Consider the following 18,358-nt stretch of genomic DNA (forward strand, 5'->3'; position numbering starts at 1 on the left):
CCTGTTTGTCCTTATTTGGTGCCTTTATTTTTTTAAAATATTTAATTATGTCACTATGAAACCTGTAACCTGCTTATAAGGGAAATGTTCCTTATTCCAAGATCGATAACTGTACCATTAAAACTCATTAACTGGTTTCTTATAACAAGTATACCACACCGGTCCTACCCATAGTAAGGGCAGTTTTACCAGCATAGCTGTCCCTTTTGCCTCAGAATAATAAACCACAATGCTTAGGTATATGGAAACAGATACATATACCAAGATAGGTAAAACAGTCCGATAGTTCTGGTGCAACAAATATATTTTCTCCTAAATAAATAATACTACATTTTATGAGGAACTTAGAGCTGTATATAATTATTCTTACATGTGTTAAACAGCTGGAGAAGTTTTGCTTTATAATATACCTCAGGCAGTCACATTCAGCTTATTTAAGAATCACATCTTTTCTTCTTATTCATAGTGTTAACATATGACAATAACTAAATCAAGTGCTGGTAGTTTATAAGTACTAAAATCTGTTAAAACATTGACAACAGTTACAGACATTGTATCCTGTAGGAGTAAAAGGTGTCTTGCCAAAGCAAACGCAGTGGACTTAATGTTCAAAGTGGAGATTAAATACAATTAAAATTATATAATATAATAAAAGTAACAGGTCTCTTTCAGGGCACTCATCAGAAACTGTTGCATTTTGGCTTTTCTGATCACTTTGTATGGTTAGTAGACAACTGCAGAATAAAACTTTGAGTTTCAGTTTTTACTTATTAATTTCTATCATGTGTGTTCCCTTGTTTTGAATGACTAAATTAAAAAATCTTTCCTTTAAAATATCAGTATAGTGGAATGGCAGAGAAGTCAGTGAAGGCAGGACACATGGAACCCTCATCAGAAGCACCAGTCTAAAAAGGAGCTCGTAAGGATTGAACACCAACCATCAAAGGGGTGTTTGTGACTTAAAGTTTGCTGTAAGGACTTTTTGTTTTGCTGTTTACTGAGTATAGTCAGAATGCACATAAAAAATAGTGGGAGATGTGATCCTTGCCCTAATAATTCACACTCTGAATTAGAAAACAAATACAGTTCAGAAACAAAATACATTTGATAATAGGATGATGGGTTTGTTTCCAAGCCATGCATATATCTTTCTAGCTTCCTAATCATGTTTTTCTGGATTAATATTGATAAAGCTAACTAAAGAAGTGTGTGCTGAGACCGGGACTTAATGAAGATTGGTGGCTTGACACACCTGGGGAAGAGAGTTTTCAGAGTGAAAGGAAATATGGATAAAAGCTGCAGCTGAGACTAGGGACTTTCATGAATCTGAGGAGTAAGTCTGGGAGAGTATGAAGTATTCTCTCTGAAAGTGTCTGGATGCATATTTTGTAAACACTGTTCTGCTTAATAGTTTAGTATGTCTGCATGACTGTGAGTACGTAATGCTCAACACCACAGTGCACTATACTGAAAAGCTGTATTACATATGCATTATTTACATGATAAATCAATAGGCTTCTCAGATCTTTAATTTTTTTTAAAAAAATCTTTTTCTGTTTCATACAAAACTAATCTGTCTTTCAGTCATACAAACTTCATGTTTACCTCATAGAAACTCCTATATACTTCTCTGTGTCGAACCTGTTAAAACACTGCTTTAAAAGTCTCATTACCTTTGCAGGGGAATTTTACACTTTAAGCACTGTGCTAGCTGACAGCATTGACTGACTGACCTTTGCTGGATGATTTGCTGCAAGGAGTTATCAGGCCAGTCATTTTTAATGGTAGGCTGGTGAGAGTATTAAGAAAAGGGAGTTAGGCAAGGCAAATGAGGGTGGGGTTTGCGTGTATAATTTGGTTAGGATAACTAACTCGCCCTTATAATAAAGAATCAGGGACTGATTTCTCTCTCCTGTGTAAAATCTCAGAATCTCTTTTAATAGCATATAAGAGAAATAGTTGGGAATTCTGGAAGAGGTCAGTAACAAGAAGAAAAATATTCACACATGAAGTAAGCCTTTTTTTTTCTTTTCCCATCCCATTTTGCCAAAAGAGTGAAGTGTGACACACGATTGCAGGCATCAGAAAGAAGAATACGATCTGAAAGCTGATCAGGAAGCAGAGTTATTCCAGCTCCTTAAAATAGTAATAAAAGTTGGAGTCTTTTGATGGCTTGGTAGGAAGAGCAAGAAAGTAAGGATGTTTGGGGAGAAAAGTGCCAGAGAAGGTACTTGTTTTTACATTGCTATTGAGGTAGGAAAGAAATATTTCACTTGAGAGAGCATTGGCTTTGATAGTTGATTAGAGGTTGGAGAAAATTCAGAGCAACTGAAGAGAAGACCTTTAATGATTGAGACTACTGCCTGACAGAGACCAAAAGATGTGCAACAGCGTAGAGAAGCAGCATACCTTTGATCATAAAGAGGCAACCAACCAGTTAGAAATGATTGTGACAGCTTACTTGCAATGCTATTATTTTTAGCATAGCTTTTCACATTCTGTTTTGTGTGCTAATTATAATACATGGATGACAATCATATTCCTTTTGCTTGTTTAGTTGTCACTTGTGATGGGGCTATCACATAGCTATGTATCTGTGTTGATTTCATTTACCTTCTTTTAAACTTTTTGCATGAAGCATTTGAATGGAATAGGGGTGGGTGAACTCTACAGTATAGTAAAAAAACCTCTTCTGGTAACTTGTTACTCACATTTTTACATCTCAAACAGCATTAGTAGACATTACTTTTTACAGCATTAAGTTTTACTCTTACTTTCATAAAGTCAAGTGATATGTGTATTTTATCTTCCTTTTGTGATTATTTTACTTCCTTTTTAGTATTTCTGTACTACAGAATTCAGACAAGTTTATTTAACCTGACAAATATACAGTATTTCTGTCTCTCCTCTGAAGATCTGGCCTTCATGGCCAGCTTTTCCAAGCTGGTGGAAGGAACATCTCCACCACTACAGATCTAAATTTATTTTTTTTTCCCTGGAATTTGGGACAAAGTTTTCCAATTTGTCTACCTACCTGTTTTAAAAGCTTTTTTAAAACAAAACAAACTTTTTAAAGCTTTTAAACTTTATATGATATTGCTTTTCTACTCTTCCTCATGTTGAATTTTCTATATATGTATTATTTGTAGGTATTATCTTGGTTCAGAGAGCGTCTAAACATAACTTAGGCCTTAAAATTGGTACTACCACTGACCATGTTGTATTTCCAAAATATTTCTAAAGTGATTGATACCATTGAAATTCTGTATATTGCAGATAAAGTACAGGAAAACCTTCATTTCTCAGCTTCCATATCAGCAGTTGACTGACCAAAAGTCATAGCAAATGACCAAATATGTCCATATTTTATAAAGCAACATCTGGCACCCACTTTAGTAGAAGATGAAGGGAGAAGTCTCACAACATTGTGAGTCAGTGATGTTTCTTTAGGTTGAGATGCCATCCTAGAATAACAGGGAGTGAAAGAGGAATTATCATCAAGTCCAGTCACCATGAATGTTAGGGTCACAAGTTTATGGCAGATGTGAGGATATGTCATATCTGGATGTAGGTAACAGTATATTCCAGTCTCCAAGAGCTGCTGCAGCAATGACATTCTGTTATTTAGAAGCAATTCTGTCTTATATTTACAACCTTTTCTAAATATTGTGATTTTTCTGAAAACAATTCCTTGCTGAACCTTAGCTTGTATTATTTTTTATGTATGCTTTAGATCATTGCTTTCCTGTCCAACATCATACTGGGGGGGGGGGAGAAGCCCTGATTCGGCATGTTATGAGGTTCAGAGAGACCTTACAAAAACTTGTGCTCTTTGCTTACATATATTTACAATATTTATATGGTCAAATGAACCTTTACAGAGTTAGTAAATAGAACTTAGTATATGCAGACCTTTGAAAAGCCATTTTATTTTTAGATTTTATGTTGCATGTCAAGAAAATATGTATAATCAAAAGGATGTTTTTTAACAAAAGTTTTCATAGTGTAACATAGTGTCAGAACTCTCCTGGGTTATGCTATTTGCCAAAGTTAGACAGCCTAACACAGACAGTTGTCTTGAACATTAGGAGGAGACGCTAAGAGAAATTTGTTCAGCATGAACTCTCAAAAATGACAGTGACATTACACTGACTTGAGAACATGGTGAGGATTTCAGTTTTGACACTACAGATTTATGGTATAATGAACTTGCCAGTACACCTTTAAAAAAAAAAAAAAATTTAGAGAGGGTCTTAGTAAAGGGTAGACATAAGGCACATACTTTTAGGGTTTAAAAAAAAAAAACAAAAACAAAGCAAAACCACAGAAAAGCCCCACAAAATGAAAAATCTCAACCAGCACTTACACCATAACAATGCTAATTTGTTCTAGGAATTCTAAAAGACCAGACTTCTGATGAGATTACTTTAAATTATTCAAAGATACCTTGTGCTTAGACAGAGCTTAATGTAGTCCTTAGGCATGGAAATGCTTACGCACATGGGCATCATGTGAATCACCTGTGCTCATACAACCACAAACTGAGAGGTACTGATGAGGAGCCCTATCTCCACTGCTGATTGTTCAGAGGTAACCCTGTGAGTTGGTTGGTTTTTTTTTTCTTCTCACCACTCGCTGAGGTTAATTCTAGCACAAATTATGTAATTAATTACTGATTGATATTATTTAGACCAGACATATTTGTCTCAGATGTTTTAAAAACAGAGAAAAATATCACTTGGAGGTGCTTTTTGTAGTTTTTGGGGTTTGCCTTTATAAAATTAGGTTCCTGTGTATATTTTGCAACCTATGTAGTTAACTGTAAGGTTCTTTCAACAAAATAAAATGAAGTACTTTACAATCAATAGCCTGGGACACTTTTACAATTTTTTTCATAACTGCTGTATTTGGTGTCCTTACTCTTTTCTCTCTCTTTTTTTTTTCTTTTTCTTTTTAACTTAAGTGTACTTCCTCTCAGATTGCATTCAGTATTATTGCTAATGCTTAATTGATAGAGCAACATGAAATGGCTTAGCACAGGATACAGTATTCTGGGTTAGTCTTGTATTATGCTTTCACCTGGTGTTCCTTTTACCATTGTTGTTTTTTACTAGTAAACCAGTCTGTAGCTCGTTTTATTATTTCATGGCAGAGAGGAATAGAGGAGAGAAGCAACCATCTAGGGGGAATTTATTGTTATGTGTAATGCTCCAATTTGCTGTCCTCCTCCCTGCTGACACTCCTATACAAGCAGCAGATGTGTTTTTTGGATCTTGAAAGAAAGAAAATCTGATACCAGGGATGTTGGTATCTTTTTCATACTCTTCAGCAGTAGGGAACATGAACATTTATTTCTCTCCTCCATTTCCACAGACCTTAAGCAGTTCAAAGATTTTTTTTTTTCCCCTCCCCCAGGCATTTCTTGTTTAATCTGTAGTACTCTTTATGGTGCTCAGTCCTACAGGATATTTTTTGAACTTTGATTTCCTCTGTGGTATGCTGCCTCTGTTGTAGCTGGTACCGTTACTGTCATCAGATTTACCCAATTATTTCACCTCCTTTCTGTTTCTCCTCCTAGCTCCCTTCAGTATGTTTGGGTGAGTGTAAAAGCCTGGTTTATGAAGTAAGAGCGTTTTTGAAACCCTTAGTATGGACTGTGATTTCTCAATTATTTATCTGGTATGTGGTGGTATATCACAAAAGAAAACTTCTGAAAACCCACAACAGGCCCTCCTCTTGCTGTTGCACTTTCCTTCATTTTTCCCAGTGATGAGGAAAGCAAGTGCTACCTTGCTGGGTACAGATGTAGTTGTTCATTTACCTTTGTTTGCTCTCAACTAGCCCAAGCAAAGATGTCTGAGGTTGTATTAGATCTTTCAGGCTGATGCCTACCGGATTTCTCACCTAGCTAAAAAATGTGGGGAAGGGGGCAGAGGGATAGGGCAGAGACCCTTCTGGTGTGTGTAGCAGGCATGTGCACGTTGCAGCTGTGTGTACTTGTTGTGTCTGTAGAAAGCAAAAAAGATAAAGTCAAGAATATATGATTATACCATTTCTGCAGCATTGCTGTCTAAATAAGAAAATGTGATATGAACAGATGGGCTGTCTTTTATTGGATAAACTAATTAGTAAAAAAAAGTGAAGCATTGGACCATATGAGCTATTTGCCATGTTTCTTTTTTAAAAGGAAATATAGCCATTGCTAGTATATACTTTTATGTGAAATTACTAAAATTAAAGAATTTGTCCATATGCAGTTTTTTCACAACCACATTTGATAGACATCATGAAATTTGTTGAAGACTTTATCTGGATGCCTAACTTATAAGCCAGATCTGGGGACCAAGTACATTTTTTATTTCTTCTTCTAGAATGTTTCAGCTGCTTAGAAAGTTTTCTTTCATGTTCCTGCTCTCCTTTAGAGACTTCCCAATTGTTTCAGCTTACTTTCAGTACTTTGTTTTTTCCCTTCTCTCTACTAATTTGGCACCATTTCTTGCACATGTTGGGGATTTTAGGTAGTATAGGGATATGACAGTTAAGAATGTGTACTTTGAAACTTTTTTGTGCATGCTCTTTTGAGAAGATTTCCCTTAGTGCTTCAGGTAATTGACAGAGATCTATTCAAACCTTAGATTTCATTACTGTAAGCATTCAACTAATTTTTTATTTACAAATGGATTGTGATTAATAAATAGCATCATCAACAGGAAACTCTTAGAGTACCAGGAAATATTTCAGCACAAATAATTCAACCAGATAAAAAAAAAAAAACAAACCACAAAAAAAACCCAACAAAACAACAACAACTAGATAAAAAGAAAAAAATAAATTTTTTTAAAAAAATATTATGAGGGACATGGACATTCTTCACAAAAACACTAATAGAGAAGTTGTTGCCGTTCTGTCGCTCAGCTTATTCCATAGGGAATTCTTCTGGGGCATGGGAGGTTCCTGCTCCTTTCACTAATTCAGAAAATGCATTTGAATCGGCATCAGCATAGTATATTTTCACATTTTTGTTCAAGATTCTTTTTGTTTGGGAGAGAAGGGAAAGTGCGGCCATAAAACTGTTGGTAAAAACCTTCCTGAGAACATTGTGTCAATTGTTCCTTGAATTAATGCTTAATAACTTTCTACCTGTGATCTTTTGGAGTGATTACTCCATGTGATATACCAATATAATGTTTATAAAATAATAGCAAGGCATAAATGACAAAATGTCAATTAAAATCCCTAGATAAACTTCTAAAGTATGTTTCAAAATTCTAAAAATATCAAATTTTAAGCTGAGTTTTTTATTTGTCATTGTATTTTTAAATAAAATTTTTAAAAAATCCCAATCATACTAAGAAAAATTAAAATGTTAACATTTTGGGTAAATTGGAAATTTCAATACCAACAGGTTCTATATATGAATACAGGAATAATGTAAGGCAAAAGTGAACAATGAATAGAATTAAAGCAACTTGTACAAAGAGCCCATCAAAGAACTATGAGGGAAGTTTATGTGCATAAATCAATATATCTATATGCATAATTGGCAATCACAGCATTTGTCTAATGGTGAGAGATTAATTCTAAATACATTTTTGTCTTTCAAAAGTCTCAGATATTAAGTAAATTAGAAAAATCCTTTACGTTTAATAATCGAAACACATAAATTAATATCCTAAGGAAAAATGTTTTATTAATTTCTTTACTAGTGAATATACTCCTAGATATTGCACCTTGCCATTTCAAAATGACCAAGGTTTATATCACATAAGGTATGTCATCACATGCCATTTATTGCTTTTCAAATTTCTTATTTGGCTTATTATAATCTTGCAGCAATTCCTGGACCAATATTTAGACAGTTGTAGGGCAAATTCAATACAACGTAAAATCTGTTCATCTGTGACAACTGCTAGAATTTCTGTATGATATTAAACCTGTAAACCATCTCAAATTTACACAATGGAATAAAGTATGATGGTTAGAATGTTTTGTCTTGTTTGAGTACTATTTTGTTTGCATGTGTGATAGCTTCATATTAATGGGATTTTGATTCAAGCACACTAACTGAATGCTTTCCAAACAACAAACTAAGTGTAAATAAAATTTTTAGTTGCTATTGTCATTTTACTGTGCTGTCCTGAAAGTAGATTGGTAATGGTTCAGCAGCTAATATAAAATGTCAAGATAATATAATTAACTAGTATAAAGAAAGAAGTTTTGGAACTGAGTTTTCTGATGTAATGAATTTTTAAAGTAAAATTTTATTCAATGATCCGCAGAGGGGCAGGTAGTCTTATTCTGGGTTAATTTTATGGCTGATTGAGAAAGAATATTGTCAAAGCCATTAAGCAAAGTGATGTTCTTTGAATTTGATAGAAGATTTCTGTGTAGATATATTCTGACAATAAAAATACAGAAGTGCTAATGAAAGCGATCTTGCTAGGAATATTTCATATATGCACTGCTATACACCCTGCCATCTGAAGGACAAGAAGTGCTTTTTAGGACCAGTGTTCTTGTATGATGCTGATATCCATAGCCTCTTTAAAAAGACAGTTACACTGAAATACTTTGTTCCCATGCTGCATAATATAAAATTAACCAATGAATTGGCGCCTAATCAAGAAAGTTAACAACAAGTTGGACTACTTTGAGTTTATTTTTTCATGTTATAGGTCAAAATCAAATCATTTTGGTTTTGCTTGTTCTTTTTGCCTTTTTTTTTTTAATATGAAATAATTAAATTTGTATGAAACCATGGCTTAGCCTATGCTGGAAAAGGTGAGTGTGACTATTATAATGAGGTGATGCCAGCAAGTCCTGCTAGTGAAAGCCCTTCTTTCTTGAAATCATTTGTTTGCAATATAGATCATATTCTTGAGATCATATTTCAAATGCCATGTGAGTTTTGGACTCCTGATTTTATTTTGTTTATATACCAGGGATTTCAGCAGCACACAAATTACTTCAGCAGAACTTGTTTCTAATGTAGACCTAACCAGTGTGTTATCCAGACTCTAAGCACTTTCTGGTACAGTCAATTGGTGATTTATTAGTGTTGTTTCTGTCTTCAGTGTGGTCTATTTTGCAAATGAAAGAGACATTAAGTTTAAAATCTGTGTAGGTATAGCTAAGATGTATGCATGCAATTTGGTACTTTTTAGGAGTAATATTGTTGCAATTTGTACTTGTTTGGTCATAATGTCAAACTAAAACCATTTTTGTGCAGTATTCTGCCGTTAAAGCAAACATTAACTTCTCCGTGTTGTTACGTTCTAGAATCCCTTGATATGAATTAATTCAAATCTTTTGCAAATTTCTCATAACTGCATCTGTCTTATCTACCATGAAAATTGTTTTTCTCTTGCTAGTTGCTTTTGTAATTTTTAAAATAATCTTTGTTTTAAAAATTCTTTAGCTAGAATCCACATTAAAAGATAATTAATAAATAATGTCACTTCTTTGTTAACAGCGCCTATCAAATGGCTCCATAGACTCAAATGATGAAGCCAGTCAAGTTGTTGAACTTCAGGAATTACTGGAAAAGCAAAACTATGAAATGGCACAAATGAAGGAGCGCTTGGCTGCGTTGTCTTCCCGGGTGGGAGAGGTAGAGCAGGAAGCAGAGACTGCCAGAAAGGAGCTTATTAAAACAGAGGAAATGAACAGTAAATATCAGAGAGACATTAGAGAGGTAAGGAGTTCACCAAACTCACCTCATATTTCTTGACTGTTTTTCCTGTGATACCCATTACAAACTGATATAGGCCAATGAATATGAGCAGCAAAAGTTGAGCACTGATAAAAGCCCTTGTACATAGGAAATAGAAAATTTACATTAAGAAATAGTACTAGACATCTCTGGATAAAACTGTGTTCATATATGTGCAACTCTAATAGGAGGAAGGCCAACTTCTTTGTGTTTTAGCACTACTAGAGTACATTCTGGCAAGTTTTAGCTATTTTAAGATGAACCATGTTAAACAGAGGTGCTGGTCATGTAGGTAGTCTAAAGTACATTTTTAAAACTCCTGGGCTGTTTTACAAAATGGTGTTATTTACCTAATCAATTATAATTACTCATGTGTCGTAATTTCATTACTTCTGTTGTAATATGCTATTCCCTTCTCTCAATAAATGGAAATATAATTCAATTTTACTTTTCTTTCCTCTTCTTGAATTTGTGGTGCTCCTTAGTACTCTCTGGAGTATCTTCTCTTACAGGGATGTTCTCAGTATGTGTGGGTGGTTGGCTTCTAGAATCTATTTTAGTATTTAGAAATTAGAGTAGTTATTTTTCTGTTACACTGCTTCCTACAATATAGGTATTTCATATGGATTTATATATATATATACGTCTTTGTGTATGTATATATTTAACCTGTCATTTCCAGTATTCTGGAAGAAATGTTCCTTCAGAACTTCTGATGCCCAGCACAGCCGCAAAGTGTCTTCACATCTTTGTACCCTGCCTCTTTTAAGTTTTGTATATTTTTATCTGGTTACAAGGAATACTTTACACCCATAGTTTCTCCTTCACCACTGCTACATTATATCACTAGGGACCTGTAATATCTCCACTCTCATTTACTTTTTGACAAGTATAGCTGTCTCAGGGATCCATGATTGCCACTTGCTGTTTCACTCTTAAATACCACATTACACCAGCTACAAACTTAGTTGCTTTCAGCCCTTTGCTTCCTAAGCAGAGTGGCCACTGATACATTTGCATGTGGAATAATTACTAAATGTCGGTGCAAAATCTGCTGTGAAAAGTATTTGTAAAGATGGGAGTGCTGTCTTCATCATTTCATAGTGCCACAAAAGATAGTCTTCCTAATGCAACAGATGAAATATCTGCAACAAGAAGGGTAGTTTAGTATTTTGTAACTTGGATAAATTATTTGATTTTTCTCTGTATGTTTTTAATGAATTACATACATAAATACTATTTTAATGTGGTTTTTTTTTTTTCCCAGCAATATGCAAAAGGAACACGTGAATATGGTCCATTTTAGGACTAGCTATGTGGATCCATTTATATGTTCATTGTGTCTTACTTGAAAAATAATCACACTAACTTCAACACTGCGTTCATAATGTAATACAACACAAACAGCAAGGCATGCTCATCAGTAAATATTTTCATTGTGAAAGATTACATAGCAGCCTTTAAGTCTTGTCAAGAGTCAGACACAGCTTTAAAACTAATAAGATTTTCTGCTTTCGCTAAAATTAAGTGAAGTGAAATAAGCAATGTAATAGACAGACTAAGGATCAATCTATCTAATTTACAGCTATTGACTTCAGTGAGTCCAGTTTCTAATATGAATAAAAAACGCTCAAGATTTTAAAGAAAATCTTACCAATAACATGTATGGATAACATGCCCAAATGTTATGGTTATATTATGTATCCAACAATGCAGTAATTTTTTTTGCTGAAATTTCAGGGCATGTCATGGGCTGTTTGCTACATGTACTTTGGCAGAAAATTCTAGCAAGACCCAGGAATAAAGTAGAAATGTGCATATATATTTTTTTTTTCCCCACACCACTGCACTGTTTCTTCTATTATGTAACTATATCAGTTTCTCTATTTTCTGATCAAGCCTGCTGTTGTTTAAGAAGCAGGCAAGTAAATGTGAGCTGCATTTGCTATGTTTTTTTGCATTGATAAATAAAGAAACTAGAAAAGGATACAAAAGTGAGGATCGTTTCTCTTTGCTTTACTCAAGCTACCGCTTTAGATATTGTAGTTACAAGAAATCTTAAAGAAAATAAATTCTCTTTAAAACAGAAAAATTACTGCTGATCATACCTTATATCTCTTTCTACTGTTAGCATGAAAATTACAATTGTATAAAATTTTGTAACATTTCAGTTGCATGGTTCTTTATGGGTTTTTCTGTCACATTAGGCAATGGCACAAAAGGAAGATATGGAAGAGAGAATAACTACGCTGGAGAAGCGCTACCTCAGTGCACAGAGAGAATCCACCTCCATACATGACATGAACGATAAACTGGAAAATGAATTGGCAAACAAGGAAGCCATCTTACGTCAGGTGCAGTATCTGCTTTAGTCAGTTACTTTCTTCATATACAGTAAAAATTAATGCAAAAAAGGGGGCAGATTTACAGTAGGAGGTTTCCACTAGGTTCATCTGTTTTGAATCAACAGACTAGTTAATCTATAAAAAACCCCTAAGTTGTTCAGCACCTCTAAGTTTCATATTAGCTACTACAATTGTGAATACCAAATCAACATGAACATTCAACATTGGAAAATGTGTTTTCTGATAGTGTCTTGCATAAATACAGTCATATCCCCGAAGTAAAGAATTATCTTTGCTACTTACATAACAATTTTCTGAATTTTATTTAATTTTTTTAAAAAACGGTATAAGCAAAATGAATTTGCTTCTGCAGGAAAGACCAAAACTTGCACACAATATATTCTAAAGATTTCATGTATCGATAGTGTGTAAAAAAAAAAAAAAAAAATTTTTACAAAGCTAAACTATCTGTGAACATGTTTTAGAAAAAGATTATAACATGACTGTACAGCTTTCTGTCATAGTACTTTGTTTCCACGGTGATTCCAAAAGCTGAAGGGTAAAGTGAACATAAGACACTGGTTTGTACTTTGAAATACAATGTCAACTGAAAACTAACATGAAATTAATATAATTCTAACTGTAAAAGATCAAATTGTTCCTCAGCCTCAGTATCAGACTTCTTTATTTTTTTCAGCTATTATATCTTCAAACAATATAAAATGCTATATGGGAAAAACCTGTATGATAATCCCTGCTTCTATGATTTGTGTGCAGATATATTTGCACACACATGCATACATCCATCTGTGTGTGTGTATATATATATATATGTATGTGACTACCTCTTCAGGGAAGTTAAAACATCAGAACTTAAATTCTCCAGCTTCTGCTAGCTTCCTTTGACTATTTTAAGAGGTTTTTTCAATTGTTAGAAAAAAAACCAAACCACCCAGCAATGGAAAAGTAAAGTGTCTGCATCTGAGTTTTTATTGCTGCCAGTGTAAGTCATGCTGTCCTGCAGAGGTCTACCTACTCAAAGCAGTGATCAATAGAACTAGGGGCTTAGAGTATGCACAGGCAGACTTAAAGCTGATGTGCAGCATTGCGATGTGAAAAGCCTGCCTTTTCATGATTTTGAAGGACTAAAAAGGTATCTGAAAGCACACTCCTTTTTTTCATTATGTCTTCTATTGCCTGGAATGAGCAAGAAAGTAGGAAATATCAAGCCATTAAAAAATTCTTAATAATGTAGTGCTTTTCAGTAAGCCAGAAAATACTGCAGTTATCAAAAGTCCTCCTGTTTCTCTTTAACAGTTATCACAGATTAATCAATTTCACCTCTGTAAAATAAGACTTAATTGTAGGTTCACAAGAACAATATCACTGCACCTTTAGGAAATAGCAACCAGGTTATGCTCATGAATGAAATGTCAGTTTTAACATTTCCTGATGTATGATTGGCATTTCTTCAGAAAATTGCATTTGGCAATTTGTTCAGAAACTTTGCTGTGAATTCTATCCTTTTGGAATTGTACTTTGCCATTTTAACTCATACATAAACTTTTCTGTGAGATGGACTCAATATTTCCGTTTAGAAAATTCTCATTTTACTGGCACCAGTACTTTTATTTTGCTCAGATAAACAACATATCAATCAAAGGAGCTTTTTGTTCATCTTCATTAGTGCCATTTTACAACTCCTTTTCTTCACCTTCATATGACCCTTGAGCCTCAAATCACTCATGATTAGTAAGACTGGCAGCCTGTACTGTTCCACACTTGAGTAATACCTCTCCAATTAGCTTTCCCAGGTTGTAGAGTATCTGTGCCTTTGTAGTGAGTTTTGATTGCTTCCCCAATACCTAAAAAACTGAGGGAAAATCTTTTTTTTTTCTTTTTTTTTTTTTTTTTTTTTTTATACCTGTTTATGTATCTGTGGCCTTAAGTTGGAAGACAAAAACAGACAGCTGCAAGAGCGTCTAGAACTGGCTGAGCAGAAGCTGCAGCAGACAATGAGGAAGGCTGAAACCTTACCTGAAGTGGAGGCTGAACTGGCTCAGAGAATTGCAGCTCTGACTAAGGTACTGTCCTAAGAAATAGGTTCACTTCATAAAACCCACTGTTTAACATTGATTTGAATCCTGATTCCTCACCTCAAGGACTTAACAAAAGTAGTATCAAGCTAATTTGAAAGAAGAAAATGGATTTATTTTACTGTGTAAGAGTTTCTTATTTAAGGGGAGAGGGGTGGGTGGAAGTCCCATTCCTACACTTAGTTCTTCTGGACGTTTTCATACACTGTGTATATGAAACAACAATTATTTTCATTCAAATAAGCACTATAAAATCAAATCTTAGTGGCATCTGGGATCATTTGTACAACATAAATGAAGACAACTTGCAGTACATGCTTACAAGGTTTGTTTTGAATTATTCTTTGTATCTGATATCTGCAAAGAATGTGAAACCCTGAGAGGATTTCAAACTATTTTTTCTGATAAATTTATTAGATGGCAACTTTCTTGCAGAAAACTAAGATAAAAATTAATTTTCAGTAGTGTGATTTTCATATTTGGCATCTAATACTTTCAGGCGTGCATGTAGTTAATATTATAGCTCAGGTATTATCAGCTTCATAAAGACATATGTTTATTCTCCGTCTCTTAAAATCAGACAAATAAAGAAAAATACATTTAAGAGATTGTATTACATATCATTCTGATTTATCTAAGCTTTCCTTTTTCTATTGCCAAGAAATGTTTCTAGCTATTTATGTGCCTTGTTCTTTTTAAATTCGATGGCTTTTTTTTTAAATTCTCATGTTTGTATTTATAGTGAAGCCTTAAGTGATGAGCAGCTCATTAATAAAGTCTGATTTTTAAGTAGTTTAGTTAAGAAGTAGAAGAAAGAGGGACTTGGGGGGGATTTGGGTTGGGATTTTTAAATTTTATTAAGGCAAGATCATTATTCAGTAATCAAGAATTTGTGCTGTCCGCTTTAGGTTTATATGAATGGGTGGGAATCTGAAAGAGAGACTGAAAATGGTGGAAAAAAAGAAGAATCAGCAAAAAGAGACCTACATGAAATACCAAACAAATGTCATTGCATTTTAATAAAAACTCAGGCGCACATGAGAGCAATCTCTTGGCACTTTAACGTTTTTTTTCAGTTGTTTCTGATTCAACAAATAATCACATATTCTAATGCCCTCAGTAGCTTAAAAATATTGTTTTCTATTTTAAGAGGATTTTTCCTGAGTTATTTCTCCAGCAATTAGGCACCAGTAAGTATTTTGCAGTCTCAAGCATGTCTTTTCTTGCAACTGCATTTTTCTTAACATATATTAATGACAAATATTGTAAGAAGAAATCCCATTTCAACCATGCAGAGCACTCAGGGACTTCCATGAAATACTGTTGTTATTGTGACCATAAAGCTGCAGTATACATCTCTGTTTGTCTTCTTACATTATTTCATGGGATGTGGTTAGAGAGCTGTGAATGGAGCTGATGCTCCACCCCATTTCACTTTGTACTTTATCAAAGTTTTTGCCAAGCGGGAAACTCAGAAGTTTGTTAGACTGTAATGCTGGTTCTGTTCATTTCTCTGTGATTACATGAAAAACTGAAGAAACTTATTTTATTTAAAATCATATCATCTTAGAATACATGACATGGAGAAGAATGTCAGAATTTGGCTAGTAGGCCAAATAAGCCTGTGTTTTATGTTTCTTGTATCCAACATCTTTGCAGACTGTAGAGCTTATTGAAGTTCTGCTTTGACAGCTCTGAAGTTTAAAGTCCAGTACTTTTCATGGATCACATAAATGTAGCTTGGAACCAAGGATGACACTGTAGTCACTGCAGCTTACTTAAGTAGTTTTAGCTAGTTGGTGTACTGTTACCACACTAGCTATTCCATGAAAGCTGCAAGATCTACATAAGGGGCTGAATAATGCTTAATTAATTTTGCCTTTTTTTGAGCTTTGCCAGCATACACATTGTCAGTAGGGCTCAAATGAGCTGGCTTCAGACTAACTTAAGTCTGCCTACCTGAGCTATGGTCACTGCATGTCCATGTATGCTAAGTAAAAGATGAGTCCCCTAAATCAGCTAGTCTTTCTGCACTGCAAAAAAGTCAAAACTGATTCTCCTTTCTTTTGTACTACCTCAATAAAAGTGGCTTCTCTGAGATTAATGGGGTTACAATCATATGAAAGAGGTGAGTTAAGCCAAATATGTTTTACATGGGTTCTTTTAAAGAAAAGTAGTATGGGATAGCTGGCAACCATGGCTGCTTCACTGTGGGTAAAATATAACACCAGGTGGAGATAAAACAGAACAAATATGTTCTGGATTTGGATGTGATTTCCCACCCCTCCTCTCAAGTTTCAAATATGCATGTTACAATTCTGCATTCGATTTATTATACTCTTCCTCATAGCACTCAATTTATTATATTCTTCTCATAATAAATCTGGCTTGGGATTCTGCAAAAGAAGGATGTAAAATGACATCCTTCTATGGTGTCAGTTTTTAAAACTAGTTGTTTTTCTTTTTTTTATATCTGTGAGGTAGTGAATGTCTTTTGCTACTTTTCCATGCCCAAACTAGTTCATAAGGAGTGAACTTCCAAAAGTTTGGACTATACTGTGAACTCAGATAAGTACCCATAAATTTACCTGAATCATTTGAACTTTTCTTTGGCTTTTTTTTCACTGTGTTCTGCCCATTGGGTGAGCAACTGGAGGGTTAGTCAGCCTGTGGCAGACTAACCTGGAACAGCATGATCCCATGTACTGTGCTGTCCTGCCTGGCTGTCGCACTGGTATCCGTTTGGTCATGACAAGTAGCACAGCTCTCAGCATGTATCTCAAGGTTGAGACTGCCATGACTCATTGAGCCACCTTGTACTCACTCTCACAGTATTGGTCTGTTTGCCTGCCCTGAAGAAGAGGCAGTTGGTAGTAGAAAGAATTTCCCTCCAATATTAACCAAACCTTTCTTTATCCTGTAAGATGTTTATTTTCCTCAGAAGGGACAGACATTGGAGCATCCAAAATCTTGAGATGGTTAGTCTGCAAATATGGTTTCATGCATGTATGCAAAGATGGGTGTAGTTGAGACAACCAGCATCTACCTACTTCCATTCACTCACTCCCACTAGTAGTCACTCTCTGCCTTGGGTGCTTGTGCAGCAGAGGTACCATGTCACTTCTCTGATCACAAGACAGCAGTCAACATTTTACTCCATCATTCCTGTATGCAGTTCACCAGAAATACCAACAGTGCTTTTTAGCTGCATTAGAGAAGCACTGAGATAGAGAAGATGAAACCATAATCATAATAAACCACATTTAGCATAGTAACAGCTTCAGCTTATTTTAAAGGTGATAAAAAATTACTTGAAAGTTGGAGGCAAGTGGGACATGATGCTTGTTTTGTGACAGTGTGGGGATCTGGTTTGCATTAAGTAAGGAAGTTGCAAGAAAATGAAAAGAGAAGGTCTGCAGTGGAAAGTAGGGGAAGATGTTCTCCTGCAAGATGTGGATATGCTTAAGACAGAAACATCTCTGAGAACAAGAGAGATGTGTTAGCTTGAGAAGGAATCTGATAAATCTTCTGGGGGAAAAAAAAAGTCTCTATGGGGAGGGAAATCTAAGAAAACTCCACATTTCTAACACATTACTGTCTTCTCAAACCACCCCTTCTCTTGTGCTTCCCTTTCCGCAGAAGGTTTTGTCCTGACAGAAGGAAGAAATGAAAGAAGCAAGTTTGACAGCTTAAATTGAAGGAGTTGCTTACTAAACCTAGTGGAGATGTAAAAGATAGTGGGGAAATAAAGGAGATGCAAGAATGTGTGGATATCTAGTGACTGAAAAGTTGGGTTTCAGAAAAATAGATGACTTAAGCCAACATATTTTGTCACATTTGTAAGAAGTGAACATGTGAACAAGTAGCTGATAATTTTGTGAGCTGTTGTTACTCAGTCACCATGATCACATATTTTCACCTCAATTACATAGCTTGATGCAATAATGCATTCTCTCTTCTTGAATAACTCACTTATTCAAAGGATAGCGAAAGAATGTGCTATAAGAAGCCAATAGAAAATCTGGAGACAGCAGGTGTTCAAAAGTCAAGGTCACAAAAGTAGAAATTGGCTTGTTCCATTAGAACAGTTTAAATTTGTTACTGCAGCTCAGCATGAGTAAGAAAAATGATAGCACCTGTACTGTACAGGTGCTTTCTGTATCTGAAGTTGGACTTTGTTTTTCAACTCAGATGCAAAGACCCAG

The 18,358-nt window shown here is 34.8% G+C and overlaps 1 protein-coding gene across 8 annotated transcripts in view; it reads left to right on the plus strand.

The window, feature by feature from the left end:
* PPFIA2 (PTPRF interacting protein alpha 2) overlaps nt 1-18,358 on the plus strand; it is a 365,675-nt gene that overhangs the window by 279,890 nt on the left and 67,427 nt on the right. For all 8 annotated transcript variants that reach the window (XM_074902784.1, XM_074902788.1, XM_074902785.1 and 5 more), the window contains 3 exons: nt 9,473-9,694; nt 11,920-12,066; nt 14,007-14,141. In XM_074902784.1, coding sequence (XP_074758885.1) covers nt 9,473-9,694; nt 11,920-12,066; nt 14,007-14,141 — 504 coding nt within the window. The remainder of the gene's footprint in view (nt 1-9,472; nt 9,695-11,919; nt 12,067-14,006; nt 14,142-18,358) is intronic.

The sequence above is a fragment of the Athene noctua genome, chromosome 3, assembly GCF_965140245.1.
Source record: "Athene noctua chromosome 3, bAthNoc1.hap1.1, whole genome shotgun sequence".
Taxonomy (NCBI): Eukaryota; Metazoa; Chordata; class Aves; order Strigiformes; family Strigidae; genus Athene; species Athene noctua.